Genomic DNA, 16358 nt, shown 5'->3' with positions numbered 1-16358 from the left:
TCTAAATCTCTCCTCCTCTCTCATCTTCTCCCCACCCTCCTCCTCACAGCGCCAGGGTCCCAGGTTCGATTCCCTGCTGGGTCACTGTCTGTACGGAGTCTGCACGTTCTCCCCGGGACTGCGTGGGTTATCTCCGGGTGCTCTGGTTTCCTCCCACAGTCCAAAGCCGTGCAGGTTAGGTGGATTGGCCATGATAAATTGCCCTTAGTGATCAAAAAAAGGTTAGATGGGGGTTATTGGGTTACGGGGATAGGGTGGAAGTGAGGGCTTTAGTAGGTCGGAGCAGGCTCGATGGGCCAACTGGCCTCCTTCTGCACTGCCTCCTTCTGCACTATGTTCTAACTGGCAGGTTGCCACTATAATGAGAAGCGAATCTCCTCTTTTCCAATCCTGTGGGGAAATTCTATATCTAGTGTCAGCTGGGTATTTGCTGCCAACCTAACAAGTAGATTTTTTCCTGGTCTTGATCTTTTAGTGGTTTTAATGAATTTTGAGTCATTTTTAAAAATATGCTAGTCAAATTGACACAAAATGCATTACGAGGCGATCGTGCAGTAACATGGTTTTGGTATTTAAATGCTGTTTATCAGCATTTAATGAGATCTCGTGCTTCTATCAAAGACTGAGTAATCCTGACCGTTGCCAGTAAGTTAGTGGCCAGAGAAAGTAGGGTGGTCGCAGATTCTGCCAAGTGTTTGGACAATTTCAGTTAATTGAAAAAAAACTGAACTTTTATCGTCCTTGAGAATCGTGTAGCACTCCCACTGTGCACAAATCTTTGCTTTCAATTAGTCCGTTCTTGTTTCACCTCTAACCTTGTCCTCCTACGCTATTAGAAATTTGTGCCGTGTCCCGGATTTCAAAGAAGGAAATAGGCCGTTGCTTCAAGTTGATCCTGAAAGCCCTGGAAACCAGCGTGGATCTCATCACTACAGGAGATTTCATGTCCAGGTTTTGTTCAAACTTGGGATTGCCTAAACAAGTGCAAATGGCTGCAACACACATTGCGAGGAAAGCTGTGGAACTGGACTTGGTACCCGGCAGGAGCCCTATTTCTGTAGCTGCAGCAGCCATTTATATGGCCTCGCAAGCTTCGGCAGACAAAAGGACGCAAAAAGGTATTTGGTCTACTAACCTAGTAAAGAATAATCTTAAATTGGACCTAATTTGAAATGTAAGACTACGTAATGGCTTTCTTTAACAGCCTACAGAATAAAGGACCCTGGAAATGGGAAATGTGGGTGCATTAAAATTCAATCCAGTTCCCTTGCCCTCACAATTTCACGCGCCTAATTGGCCAGTTGACTCTGGTCAACCATGAACTGTTTTTAGAAATAAATATTTAATGTTTCCGTAAATCTCCCTTTAACTATCTCAGTTATAGTGAGAAAATGAAAGTTCTTACTTTCTGTTCCCAAGCTGGATGAAGCATTTACCATGTTGGCATTTTATTTCCAGTTTGAAATCACTTGAGTTGTCTCGCAAGTGTCTGACTATTAGAATTGATGCCTGTAGAAGTAATAAATGGCAGAGCAGACTTGGAAGGGCCAAAAGACTTCCTCCTGCTCCTAATTTCTATGTTTCTTGGAAACTGATTATGTTCACCAGTCGAGACTTGTTGCTTGTCATTCTTTTTTTTCTTTGGCAAGTGTCGTGTGTGCGCGCGTGTTCACTGAGCTCAGCGAACCTGGGATTTAATTGGTGCCTTTTTTTTTTTTTTTGTTCTCCTCCAGAGATCGGAGACATTGCCGGCGTAGCTGATGTCACAATCAGGCAGTCCTATAGACTCATCTATCCACGAGCTGCTGACCTCTTCCCCGCTGAATTTAAATTTGATACTCCGGTTGACAAGCTGCCCCAGTTGTAAATGGAACCAGCCTACTCGCAATATGCACAAGAATGTGTTTTTAAAATTAAAAAAAAAAACACACCACTCCCCTACATAGAATGTTTGAAAGAAGTTGATTTGGCCTCCTGATTTGAAATTCAAGTGGAAAAAGCCAGACGAGAAACACCGATGAGAGACTATGTAGCTGCAAATGGTTCTGCTGTGTCTGAATACAGCATGTACATTCCGAAGCTGAATTTCACGATCGTTTGTACTTGTCAGCTAATTTGTATATTTGAAAGCGAGGAATTTATAATTAACCAGATAATTTGTATATAATGTGAAAATTGGGGATATTGTGTTGTGAAAGGCTGCTGATGGACTGGCTCACAGTTAGATTCCTTTAGTGCTAAATTACTAATTTGTAATTTGACATGCCTGTATTCAGGTTAGTGAGATGCTTGATGTCTTCATAAATAAATGACCATTTTTTCCCTTTTTTTTCTGTATCTACATTGACTTCTTCAACTTCAAAGTTGGTATTTGTTACCAAGAAGTGGTTGCTGAGCTTTGGATAGTTTGCACCAGTGGGTAGTTTGAGGTCCTCCAAGATAACCTGTAGGGTCTTTAGTTTAACAAATAATTGAACTGAAATTCTTGTGGAAATTTTATTTATGCAAGGAAAATTGAGTTTAAAATGTGTAGTATTTATGTTTCCGAAAATTATAAATTGCTTATTTGAGGGAAGAGGAAATAGTTGTTCACTGTTTGAGTGCAGTATTTGAATTGAATATATCAGAAATCGAGTTTATATTCTGGTCAAACTATTGAAATGGCTCCATTTAACATCAGTGTTGCATATTTGAAAAACATGCATGTTATTCAAAATTCCTTTTAAGTGACTAGCTTTTCCGTGGATCACCCATTAAAGAAGTAGTTAATGAAATTGATACGTTACCTTTCTGTGATTTGTACAGATAGAAATAAAAAATAATTGTTGCATAAGTTGCATATCTGCTAAGTGCTGTTTTATTTTTCCTTTCAATTTTTTTCCCGCGTCATTTCTGCGCATTAATGCAAGGAATTAAAACCCAGGGAATAGAATAATTGGTCCAGAGCCAGCCAACTACTGCACTACGACACACACACAATGGTCATAATAATAATCGCTTATTGTCACAAATAGGCTTCAATGAAGTTACTGTGAAAAGCCCCTAGTCGCCACATTCCGGCGCCTGTTCGTGGAGGCCGGTACGGGAATTGAACCGTGCTGCTGGCATTGTTCTGCATTACATGCCAGCTGTGATCATGATCTCCTCGACTGGGGATTGTTTCTGGTCGACGTGAAGATGCAAAAGGCAGCAGTGGCCATCACTCTGCCAATATATGGGGGAGCTGACTAGGATTGCACCAGTAGAATCTGAGAAGCAAAGGTCTACTCCGTAAGTATGGTATCCAAGTGTGCCCAGCTCCACTGCTGCACCATCCTCTGCGGTGGCCTCCATCAGGCAACTAGTCCTGATATCCTGCCTGTATCTCATCCTCTATCCTCTGCTCTCGAATTCAGTTTAGCCCCTCCCAACATCTTCCCGAACCAAACTGGTTATTCCATATATATTTTGTGTTCCAAGATTCTTTAATTCTGCCTCTACAAAGCACTTAATGCAGCAAAATGTCCCAAACAAGACTTTTATGACATGGAAATTGAGCTGTGCGGTACTTGGGGCATGCAGGAAGCTCAATAGAAACAAAGTGTGCTGCCGGCTTTATTGGTGGAGACCAGAAAAGGCACCAAGCCTGTTTCTAAAACTGAGGCTGTTGACTTAATAAGCAAATGTTTAATGAACCAGTTGCAGAGTTGGGTTTTACTTGGCCCAATTTGTTGGGCATCCAAAATCCAGCATATTCTGATCCATGACTGCGCTGCAGTTGAGATTTTGCTCTATTTTGAACAGCAGAGTGTGGGGGGGCAGAGGGTACCAGTTGATTCTGGCACTGGAACTAGAGAGCAGTAGGAGATGTGAACAAAATGCTAACTAGTCCAGCGCATCACCGAACTAGCACCCAGTCCAATTGTCCTGCGGTTTGAACAGTAATTTATTTATCAAAGAATTTTTTAAAAAGTCTGGGTTTTTTTGGACATCTAACCTGTACAAGTTGCCCACGGGTAAACTGTTTAATGGGGCCTATTGCAAATTGCATTTCATGACAGGAGTATACCAGCTTATGTGAAGCCAGGAGGAGCACAGTGATTGCTTTCAGCTGCAGATACAAACTATGTGGGCAATCTTCCTCCCACTACCCTTCTGGATTGTATTACTTTTGTTTAATGTCACATGTATCGAGGTACAGTGAAAAGTGTTTTTCTGCGAGCAGCTCAACATTGAGTACATGAATAGGAAATAAAAGAAAATACTTAATAGGGTAACACCGGCATCAGGTGAAGCATACAGGGTGTAGTGTTCATCAGGTCAGTCTATAAGAGGGTCGTTTAGGAGTCTGGTAACAGTGGGGAAGAAGCTGTTTTTGAGTCAGTCCGTGCATGTTCTCAGACTTCTGTATCTCCTGCCTGATGAAGTTGGAAGAGGGAGTAAGCCGGGTGGGAGGGGTCCTTAATTATGCTGCCTGCTTTCACCAGGCAGCGGGTGGTGTAGATGGAGTCAGTGGCAGGAGGGCAGGTTCACGACTCTGAAAGTTTCTTGCGGTCCTGGGCCAAGCAGTTGCCATACCAGGCTGTGATGCAGCCAGATAGGATGCTTTCATGTGGACATGCAGAACATAGAACATACATAGAAAATACAGCACAGAACAGGCCCTTCGGCCCACGCTGTTGTGCCGAACCTTTGTCCTAGATTAATCATAGATTATCATTGAATTTACAGTGCAGAAGGAGGCCATTCAGCCCCCCGAGTCTGCACCGGCCCCCGGAAAGAGCACCCCACCCAAATTCAACACCTCCACCCAACACCAAGGGCAATTTGGACATTAAGGGCAATTTATCATTGGCCAATTCACCTAACCCGCACATCTTTGGATTGTGGGAGGAAACCGGAGCACCCGGAGTAAACCCACGCAGACACGGGGAGGACGTGCAGACTCCGCACAGACAGTGACCCAAGCCCGAATCGAAACTGGGACCCTGGAGCTGTGAAGCAATTGTGCTATCCACAATGCTACCGTGCTGCCCTTGAGAACAAATAAATCTACACTATATCATTTAACCGTAATCCATGTACCTATCCAATAGCTGCTTGAAGGTCCCTAATGTTTCCGACTCAACTACTTCCACAGGCAGTGCATTCCATGCCCCCACTACTCTCTGGGTAAAGAACCTACCTCTGATATCCCTCCTATATCTTTCACCTTAAATTTATGTCCCCATGTAATGGTTTGTTCCACCCGGGGAAAAAGTCTCTGACTGTCTACTCTATCTATTCCCCTGATCATCTTCTAAACCTCTATCAAGTCTCCCCTCATCCTTCTCCATTCTAATGACAAAAGGCCTAGCACCCTCAACCTTTCCTCGTAAGACCTCTCCATTCCAGGCAACATCCTGGTAAATCTTCTTTGCACCTTTCCCAAAGCTTCCACATCCTTCCTAAAATGAGGCGACCAGAACTGTACACAGTACTCCAAATGTGGCCTTACCTAAGTTTTGTACAGCTGCATCATCACCTCACGGCTCTTAAATTCAATCCCTCTGTTAATGAACGCGAGCACACCATAGGCCTTCTTCACAGCTCTATCCACTTGAGCGGCAACTTTCAAAGATGTATGAACATAGACCCCAAGATCTCTCTGCTCCTCCGCATTGCCAAGAATTCTACCGTTAACCCTGTATTCCGCATTCATATTTGTCCTTCCAAAATGGACAACCTCACACTTTTCAGGGTTAAACTCCATCTGCTACTTCTCAGCCCAGCTCTGCATCCTATCTATGTCTCTTTGCAGCCGACAACAGCCCTCCTTACTATCCACAACTCCACCAATCTTCGTATCGTCTGCAAATTTACTGACCCACCCTTCAACTCCCTCATCCAAGTCATTAATGAAAATCACAAACAGCAGAGGACCCAGAACTGATCCCTGCGGTACGCCACTGGTAACTGGGATCCAGGCTGAATATTTGCCATCCACCACCACTCTCTGACTTCTATCGGTTAGCCAGTTCGTTATCCAACTGACCAAATTTCCCACTATCCCATGCCTCCTTACTTTCTGCATAAGCCTACCATGGGGAACTTTATCAAATGCCTTACTAAAATCCATGTACCCTACATCCACTGCTTTACCTTCATCCACATGGTTGGTCACCTCCTCAAAGAATTTCCTTTGTTTCCTGAGGAAGTATAGGCGCTGTTGTGCTTTCTTGATAGTAGCGTCAACATGGTTGGACCAGGACAGATTTATGGAGATGTGCACCCATAGGAATTTGAAACTGCTAACCATCTCCACCATGGCCCTGTTGATGCTGACAGGGGTGTGTACAGTACTTTGCTTCCTGAAGTCAATGACTAGCTCTTTAGTTTTGCTGGCATTGAGGGAGAGATTGTTGTTGCTGCACCACTCCACTAGGTTATCTAATCAGCTTAAACAACATCACGGGCTACAAAGCAAAGCCAAGCAGTAGCTGTGCAGCAGCGCACCCCTCTCCGATGAACTCCATGCAATCCGCTGTTGAGTGCCCCAGTAGCCTGTAACTCAGCCATGCCCACCATCACAGCTTCCAAAGTCAGATTGGCCTTCCTGAAAGTGAACCCTTGAGGTCGAAGGGCCCGGATGGGATCCCTGGTCATGGATGGTTAGCAGTTACAAATTCCATGGGGTGCACATCTCTCAAAATCTGTCCTGGTCCACCCACGTTGCGCTACCACCCAAGAAAGCACAACAGCGCCTATACCTCCTCAGGAAACTAAGGAAATTCGGCATGTCCACATTAACTCTTACCAACTTTTACAGATGCACCATAGAAAGCATCCTATCAGGCTGCATCACAGCCTGGTATGGCAACTGCTTGGCCCAGGACCGCAAGAAACTTCAGAGAGTTGTGAACACCGTCCAGTCCATCACACAAACCTGGCTCCCATCCATTGACTCCATCTACACCTCCCGCTGCCTGGGGAAAGCAGACTGCATAATCAAAGACCCCTCACACCCGGCTTACTCATCCATCGGGCAGGAGATACAGAAGTCTGAAAATACGCACGAAAGACTCAAAAACAGTTTCTTCCGCACTGTTACCAGACTCCTAAATGACCCTCTTATGGACTGACCTCATTAACACTACACCCCTGTATGCTTCACCCGGTGCTTATGTAGTTACATTGTATACCTTGTGTTGCCCTATTATGTATTTTCTTTTATTCCCTTTTCTTCCCATGTACTTGAACGGTTGAGCTGTTTGCGGAAAAATACTTTTCCCTGTACCTCGGTACACCTGACAATAAACAGATCCAATCCAATCCAGCATGAACTGCTATACACCCATTCAAGTTTATACTAGCTTCTTGCGTCCTCTTTCACCTTGGGCTCCCTTTTAAAGACCCTTTGCTGCTAGTGCCACAAGACTTTAGATCATAAATGGTTGGAGTAGGCCATTCGGCCCCTTGAGCTATTGAATAAGATATGATTGTGCCCTTAACTCCACTTTTCTCCTTTTTCCACCATAACTGTTGACTCCTCTGTAAGATCAAAAGTCTGTCTTGCTCTGCCTTCACTGCCATCTTTTACACCTTGGACCGGACCCTAAACAGGGTCTTGTCAAAACTTGGAACAGTACTGCAACACATGGCTATTCAAGCCTAGCCCTGCAAAAATGGTGCGTGGCTCATTTCATCTTCAAAATGCAGAAGCTGTTAAGAGCTTAACATCTAAATGAATGGCTACAAGTTAAAGCACCACCTAACTCGACATATCTCCGAGTGAAAGAAAACCCGAAAATGTTGGACAATCTCAGCAGGTCTGACAGCATCAGGGGAGAGGGAAGGGAGCAAACGTTTGGAGTCTGGATGACTTTGTCAAAGCCTCAGGACTTAAGATAGGACACTGGTGACCTGGAACATCTGAAAACAACTTCAGCCAAGGTCATCCAGAAGCCAGTTGATTGCCAAACAGCCGGCTCAACGTGGGGTGCTGCTGCCCCCACCCTTCCAATCTCAGCACTCTCATACTCAATAGCAGAATACTGGGCCCCTGTTTGGTCAAGATCACCCAGCTGAATGCTACCATGTGTATCAATAATGGAACACTATGCTCAACACTACTCCCTTGGCTGCTTGTCCTGGCAAAGCCCTTGTATCCGCTGACGTAGGACAATCTACAAAATGATAGAAAAAGTTCACAATGCCAACTGCCACTCCATGCTCATCCATTCCTGTAGCGGCTGAGGTTATTCCTGAAGGCCCAGTCCTCAACCTTGCCCCTCGTCTGAGGTGCGGTGATCCTCCGGTTGAATCACCACCAGTCAGCTCTTTTCCCCCCTCAGGGGAAAGCTGCCTATGGCCACCTGGGACTATGGCGACTACTTTATTCGGCCCATACAACTCCCATCCAGAAGGCTGGCCTGGAAAAACCCTTCCACACAGAACTTCAACACAAATGAATGGGAATCATTGGGCATGACAAACCAGTACTGGTCTCCAACCCAAGAACTGACTGGTTTCAAACTTCCAAGCAAAGAGTGGTCCACCCTGAATAGTTCAGGACCGGCCACTGCCTCTGCTTGGCCAACGTCCAGAGATTGGACATCAGTTCAAGCCCCCTATGTGTCTGTAAAAGAGAGCAAACTGAACCACATCATTTCTACAGATCAGCAGAGGCCTGTCCGCAATCGATGCAGTAGGACTGGAAGAAACTGCTTAAAAGTCCTGTTCTCCATTGGATTGCCTGAGAAAGTCCATTAGGTGGCCACAGCTTGGTGAGACCCAACATTGGGTGTGTCTGGTTTATCCTTGGTAGTGTCGGGTTCATTCCTGCTTACCTGTGCAGGTCTGTTAGCCCTAAATATTTTGGGAGGAAGTGCTTAGATTGTCGCAGGTGCAGCAGATAACTGGAATCACCTCTTCCACAACTTCCCAATTACTTTTTTCCTTGTTTGGTTAGTTAAGCTGCTTATTAAATGTCCCAATTGAAGCCATTGACTGCCCCTTTTAGAGATCAAATTTAGTTATTTATTTTGGTGATGCTTTTTAAAAAAAAAAGCCTTAAGTATTGGGGCCTGATGCCAGAATCGGGAAATGTGAGTGGGCGGAGAATTTGGTTTGACACAAAAATCGTGGCGGGCGCTGATTTCATGCCATATCGCAATTCTTCGGTGCCTCGCCAGCGGTGTCAGTGCGTTCCAGAATGCACGTACAGCCAACTCCATTGGCATATCATTAGCGGGCCTCTCCTGGTATTCTTCAGGGCCTACACGATGCCCCACCTGCACTGGGGCGAATTGCTAATGGCGAGAGGTTCACTTGTGCTCTTAAAAATTGTGTAACAGGCACTTGGCTGTTGAGCGGGGGGTACAGAAAATGTCCAACATCGCCCTAGTATGCTGCCAGTTGTGCCGCTGGCCGGGGGGGCTTCTGCCAGGGCTGGGGGCTGTAGCGATGGCTGGACAGGAGGTGGACTGTGGGGCTGACGTGGACAGGCACAGAGCACCATTGCAGCAGCCTGCAAGTCAGCCGTGCACGTCACTGACTGCCGACTGTGAACTTAGGGCCACAAGTCGCATGGGTGTCTCTTCTGCCTTCCCCCCCACACCCCCAGGCCACACCCCCAGATGCGGGCAGTACAGTAGCATAGTGGTTAGCACAGTTGCTTCACAGTTCTGGGGTCTCGGGTTTGATTCCTGTGCCTGCATGGGTTTCCTCCGGGTTCTCCGGTTTCCTCCCAGTCCAAAGATGTGCAGGTTAGGCTGATTGGCCATGACAAATTGCCCTTTGTGCCCAAAAGGGGTTGGGTGGGGTTATGGGGATAGGGTGGAGGCTCGGGCTTGGGTGGGGTGGTCTTTCCATTGGCCGGTGCAGACCCAATGGGCTGAATGGCCTCCTTCTGCACTGTAAATTCTATGATTCTATGCCCTCTGGCCCCAGCTGATGGGCACGCTCCAGCGCAGCAAATGCCATCTCGTTGGCTGGGATGGTGTGTGTGGGGTGTGAAGTGTGTATACGAGGCTGCAGCTTGTCAGCCTCCCGAGTGTCAGTCACGGACCAGGCCAATCTCGCACCATTTTTCATTAGAATCAATTGTGTTCCACGTGGCGCCCGTGCGAGCCCCCTCAACGGTCACTGAATCGGTCCAGGTCCTGCATCTGTTTTGTTGTTGTGGAACTCCACAAATCTGCCCCAACATCAATATTTAGTCTCCGAAATGGAGCATCCCACCCAGAACGCGTCCAGTCGCAAAGAGGTCGGTAGAAAGCGGGTCTCATCTATATCAGGACTCATTATTGAACCAGTACCCTATTGCACCCAAGAAGATAATACCTTCTTCAATAAATGAAGATTTAGATTATTTTTGAAAGGAATCCTGGCTATCAATCTGTATTCTGACGTTTATTGATGAGGGTTTTTTTGAAGTCAGGAAATTTTGTAGGTCAGTGGGCCAAAATAAACCAGCTCCTTTGAGAAATGGAGGGTCAGGAAGAGGAGCATTTTAAAAATATAATCTTTATTGTCACAAGTAGGCTTACATTATCACTGCAATGCAGGTACTGTGAAAAGCCCCTAGTTGCCACATTCTGGCACCTGTTTGGGTACACAGGGAGAATTCAGAATGTCCAATTCACCCAACAGCACGTCTTTCGGAACTTGTGGGAGGAAACCGGAGCACCCGGAGGAAACCCACGCAGTCACGGGAGAACGTAGGGACTCCGCACAGACAGTGACCCAAGCCGGGAATCAAACCTGGGACCCTGGTGCTGTGAAGCAAAAGTGCTAACCACTGTGCTACAGTATCATGCCATTTGGGGTGAGGCGGGAATGGTAATGAAATACAAGGCATGGGTTGAAGCAGGGATGATGTTGAGACAGGTGTCACACAAACAAGAGTGGCAGAAATCCGCAGGTCTCTGCTGAATGTTTTTGAATTGACATATTTGCATTTCTTCTGTTTATCAATGTGACTGTAAGCAAGTGAGGAAAAATGGGATGAAAAAGTAGGATTGGTATCAATCTCTTGGCCAATCTCCTGAATGCTTACTGGCTGTCAGCTGACCAGAAACTGAACTGGATTAGCCAAGTAAGTATAGTAGTCATAATCGCAGGTCAAAGGCCAAGATTCCTGCAGTGAGTAACTCACCTCCTGATTACCCACAGCCTGCCCACCAACTACAAAGTACAAGTCAGGAGTGTGAAGGAATACTCTCCACTTGCCTGGTTGAGTGCAGTTCAAAGAACACTCCAAACTTGACGCCACACAAGAGAAAGAAGCCCGCTTGATCGGCACCCCATTCACTCGCTCCACTACTAAGCACAGTAGCAGCCGTGTGTACCATCTGCAAGATGCTCTGCAGGAACTCACCAAAGCTCCTTTGGCAGCACCTTCCAAACCCACGACCACTAATGTCTAGAAGGACAAGAGCAGCAGATACCTGGGAACCCCAGCACCAGGAAGTTCCCCTCCAAGCCATGCACCATCCTGACTTGGAAACGTATCGCTGTTCTTTCACTGTCGCTGGGTCAAAATCCTGCTGACCAAGTTTTACACTTGCACTTTTGTGGAGCTAGCAGTGATGGGGTTGCTTAATCCCTTAAACCGCCATGTATCGCAGCTCACCTGTTTTATCAGTCAGCCGCCTGTTGAAGTGTTCCAGTTGCATTGCCCATTTGGTGCCAGTTTAAAGGGATACTAATTCCTTGCCCACATGCTCCACTGAAGCACCGAGTTAGATGTTGATATTTCCTGCTGTGCCTCTAGGTGGAGCTTTTAATATGAGAGCCTGTTATTTTAATCTGAACAATAAGAATGCACCAGTCCCTGTCACATCAATTGACCAACTATACCACCAGATGGGGCTGTAGGACCATCCCCATCATGAGGGGCCAACAGATTGAGTTATACCACCATGCACAATGATCAACGTTTCCCACCTCCCTCTTTCCCATTTCCAATAAACTAAGTCATTTGTTTAAAATTGATTTTATTTGCTCCTCCATATTTGCTGTCCTTTGACTCCTGTTTAGCCCTTCAGTTTGTTTGAAGATCCTTTTTAGTATCCACTCCATTATCAGCTTCCATCCTCAATCAGGTGTTCAGCTGCCCACAGAATAAATCATAGAATTTACTGTGCAGAAGGAGGCCATTCGACCCATCGAGTCTGCAGCAGCCCTTGGAAAGAGCACCCCACTTAAATCCACGCCTCCACCCAATCCCCATAATCCAGTCTAATCTTTTGGACACTAAGGGGCAATTTATCATGGCCAATCCACCTAACCACCTGCACATCTTTGGACTGGGAGGAAACCGGAGCACATGGAGGAAACTCACGCAGACACGGGGAGAATGTGCGAACTCCACAGACAGTCACCCAAGGCGGGAATTGAACCTGGGACCCTGGAGCTGTGAGGCAGCTGTGCTAACTACTGTGCCACCCAGCGACTGAGTCCCACACCCTCCAGCGACTGATCTTTGTGCTGCAGCTGTTCTTGACGGTAACAAAACGTTTGAAATAATCTTGAGTCAGATTGGACTCGAAACATCAACTCGGTTTCTCGCTCCACAGATGCTGTCGGACCTGCTGCTTTATTCCAGCACTTTGTTTTATTTCAGATCTCCATCAACCGTTTAGTTTTATATTTAGTTTTATTCCTGACTCTAATGCTTTGCTTATCTTTGACAACCTACCTTATTTGCAACTCCCATTGTACTTCATCCTGGGCAGGACCGTGTCCCCACTTGGCCAGGGTTCAACTCTGCCCCCCAGAGGAGATCTTGTATTCATTTCACCCTGGTTAAATCCATCTTCCCCTTCCTGCCGATATCTTTACATTAATTTCTTCTATTTCCTTAAACACAAATTTAATTTTAGGTTTAATTGATTTTTAAATTTTACTGTCAGATTCATTTTCTATTTCACAAAATTTGGTTCTGAATAATTCGTCACATTTTAAGTACCAAAAAATACACTTTCAGTCCAGTTATTATTTACTGTTCTTTCAATTATTAGAGGAAATTCTCCACCGCCCATAGCGGCGTTCCTGATGCAATGGAGAATCGGCCATCGTGAGAAACAAACGCCGACCTATTTCTGATCGTCCGGCCCCCCCCCACTGGCGGTGGGATCGAGGTTCGCACCCAGGTGACAGCAGGCCGGGCACAATATTCTCAGGGCCCAAGCAATTCTCCAGTCTTCTGGACCGTGAATCACGTGAGCAAGAATCACTACAAGTATTGCCCTGCGTGGCCCTAACGTGATGGACCTCGCTGCGGGCAAAAAGGAGTTGCCTCAAGTCGATCTGAGGGTCTCCCTCACCCCCCCAACAGACCGTCCTCCAGATAAAGAGACCCCCTAAATAGGGAGAGACCCTCCATAGGCCCCCAAAATAGGGACGCCCCCAAAAAACCCTAAATAGAGAGACTCCCCAGAAAAGATAATAATAATCGCTTATTGTCACAAGTAGGCTTCAATGAAGTTACGGTGAAATGCCCCTAATCGCCACATTCCGGCGCCTGTTCGGGAGGCTAGTACGGGAATTGAACCCGCGCAGAATTGAACCAGCGGGCAACTGTGCTAACCACTGTGCTACCATGCTGGAGTCGAACTTAAACCCACAACTGACTCAAGGTGACAGTGCTCCGAGTGAGTCCAGGCTCATTGTGAGTACCGCTTCAAGTGGCAAATCATTTACTGATGATTTTCAGCAAACCGGAATATCAGCAGCAACAGTTTGCTAGGTTACGGGTCGAAAAAGGATGACAGACAGATGCTGAAATGGGGGCAGTTGAAGCAAAGAAAGTAAAGTCAAAGTCAGGCTCGGGTTATGTATCACGGAGGAAGCAAAGGGGTGGAGTTAAAACTTGGAGGAAAAGGACTAGCCTTGGTGGAATATTAACGCTGGGAATGTTACGGTCCGGTAACACTGAAGTTTGGGTGATGACGAGGGTGGGGGAGTGGGGGGGGTTTCTGACTTTTAGGTGGCTAGAGATAGTAGCACTCTTGAGGGCAGGCTTGGTGCCGGATAGTCCAAAACAACATGCTCCCCCTCTCTTTCCTGCTTCTTGCCTCTTACTTAACATTTCCTGTGGAATGTGCACCTTAAAAGAAATGTTAATTGAAAACACTTGCAAATAAAAATTAACTAGTCATTAATTTGCAACCAGGACGGAATGATTTCACTTGAACCCCAAACTAACACCAAAATTTCCATTATAAAACATAATTTCACATATTCCATATATCAGTGACCCCAATAATATAGTGTGTTAGAAAATATAAAACATTATTCTGATTCAACATGAGCACAAATAATACTGTAAATAATTAACAAGCAAGGCTTTACCATTTAATGAAAATTATCCATGTTTTGCAAAGACAGACTACTGGCATGTAACGACATCCAGAATCTTAGTCCATTGGTTTCGGACAATGCTTGGCACAACATCGAGGGCCGAAGGGCCTGTTCTGTGCTGTAATGTTCTAAGCACTACCTCAGTATTAATCAGATCCCATACGTTGTTAGAATGCAGACAGGTTTGGTTTTTTTAAAATAAAAATAGTTCAGAGAAGAGCAAATATTTTCAAGTTTTAGATGATTAAGTCAAGCTACAGAAGCTGAAAATGATGGGATCGGGAGGAAGGGAAGGTGCATCAGTGACAATTCCTAAATACTTCATTTACAGCATTGCCTGGCAGTCACTTTACCTGAAAGGCAGCACAAAGTAGCTTGGCAAGACAACGTGCGGAGGGCGATTGCAGAGCCATCTTTTTATCACCTGCTAATGTCCACTTGCCAATATTGAAGGCCGCATCCTATTTCGCTATTAATGTCCTGTGCTTCTATCATTCAGATCTGGTACACAGCGTTAGTTACATTTACACTTTACATCAGCACCGAGTCGTTGCACCTTTACTGATCATTTTATAAATACGAGCTGAACCCCAGAAAGGAGGCTTGCTCTGTTGCTTTGGACTCAATCCAGGGCTTCATTCCAGATGCACATGCAGTTCTGGTGCGAAATGGAAACAGTTTAATACAGATGCCAAACATATGCTGCAGTACAAATGCACCCTTTGAAACTCTGCGGAAATGATCATTACGAGATTATATTAGCAAGTAACTTTTTCCGCTTTGCCGCAGTGCTATCAAGCTTTTCCATATGGGGGATCTATGGTCTTAAAATTTCAGCTACCAAAAGGAAATAGTGCTATCACTGTTGCATATACATATCAGAGCTCCAAATTCAACAAATACAGAAATCTGAACTGCGTGGAGTTCCTAGGTTCCAAGACTGCTAGTTTCCAAACCATATAATTGATAGTTCTGAGGATCAATCCTTGGGATTTCCTGAGTTGGAAAGGTTGGGGGGGGGGGGGGGGGGGGGTCTGCGAAAAGCCAATTTTTGGGGGGTCTGCAAAAAGCCAATTTTTAAAGTTTAATCTTAGATACTGGTGTCATTACTACTGAGGGAGTAGTTCCCACTCTGTCGTTGGTGCCAACCTTTGAGTGAGACACTAAAACCAAGGCCCTAGCTGCCTACGTTTCTGGATTTAAAAGATCCCATGGCACCGTTTGAAAGAGGAGCAGTGTCTCGGTCAACATTTACCTCTCAACCAAACTCCGACAAGAGACAGATTATCTCGTCATTATTATGTTGCTGTTTGTGGTAACTTGTTTGTTTCCTACATAACAGCGACAACACTTCAAGAGAAACAATTCATTGGCCGCAAAACGCTTTGAGGCGCTGGTGGCTGTGGCAAGCACTGGAAAATTCAGGTCTGTGCATAGAATCCATAGAAACCCAACAATGCAGTAGACGGCTATTCAGCCCAGCAAGTCTGCACCGACCCTCCGAAAGAGCACCCTGCCAAGGCCCACTTCCCCACCCTATCCCTGTAACCCCACACATTGATTATGTCCAATCCACCATTTTCTTCTCAGAAAAGGTTAGTTAATCTTAAGCTCTCTCCAACAGTTGCCCACTTTCTGCCTGCTATCAATGCAGCTGCATTTCTGCTGCAATTAATTGTGATGCACTTTGGTATGTCCTGAGGATGAAAAAGGCAATATATAAATGCAGGTTCATCCCTTATTACTGAACAGCTGTAGCATGGAACCATATTGCATCACTGAAATAACTTCAAGTACTTTGTGACTATTAGGCAACTTTTGTTTATAAATGTAAACACTTTTTTAATATAAAAGTACAAAGCATGCAGCAAAATAATGACAAGCACAGGAGCGGTTTTAAAAGGACCACAGCTCTGACTAATCATTGAACAATCATGCTGGCGATGGGAAAAGTTAGGCCAAGTCTTATTAGGGTCATCGAAGATAGTTACTACGTTAAAATCTTGCGTTCTGCAAGCACAACTGGTGCACTG

General features: G+C 45.5%; 1 protein-coding gene across 4 annotated transcripts in view; it reads left to right on the top strand.

Annotated features, from left to right (window-relative positions):
• The window catches only part of gtf2b (general transcription factor IIB), a 35674-nt gene extending 32841 nt beyond the window's left edge, over positions 1-2833 (top strand). For all 4 annotated transcript variants that reach the window (XM_072510450.1, XM_072510454.1, XM_072510453.1 and 1 more), the window contains exons 6-7: positions 837-1118; positions 1734-2833. In XM_072510450.1, coding sequence (XP_072366551.1) covers positions 837-1118; positions 1734-1867 — 416 coding nt within the window. In that variant the 3' untranslated portion in view covers positions 1868-2833. The remainder of the gene's footprint in view (positions 1-836; positions 1119-1733) is intronic.
• Positions 2834-16358: the final 13525 nt, after the last annotated feature.

This window comes from Scyliorhinus torazame, chromosome 7, assembly GCF_047496885.1.
Source record: "Scyliorhinus torazame isolate Kashiwa2021f chromosome 7, sScyTor2.1, whole genome shotgun sequence".
In the NCBI taxonomy this organism is placed as follows: Eukaryota; Metazoa; Chordata; class Chondrichthyes; order Carcharhiniformes; family Scyliorhinidae; genus Scyliorhinus; species Scyliorhinus torazame.
Note: the sequence above shows the minus strand (reverse complement) of the source record. Positions and strands in the feature narration are given on the sequence as shown.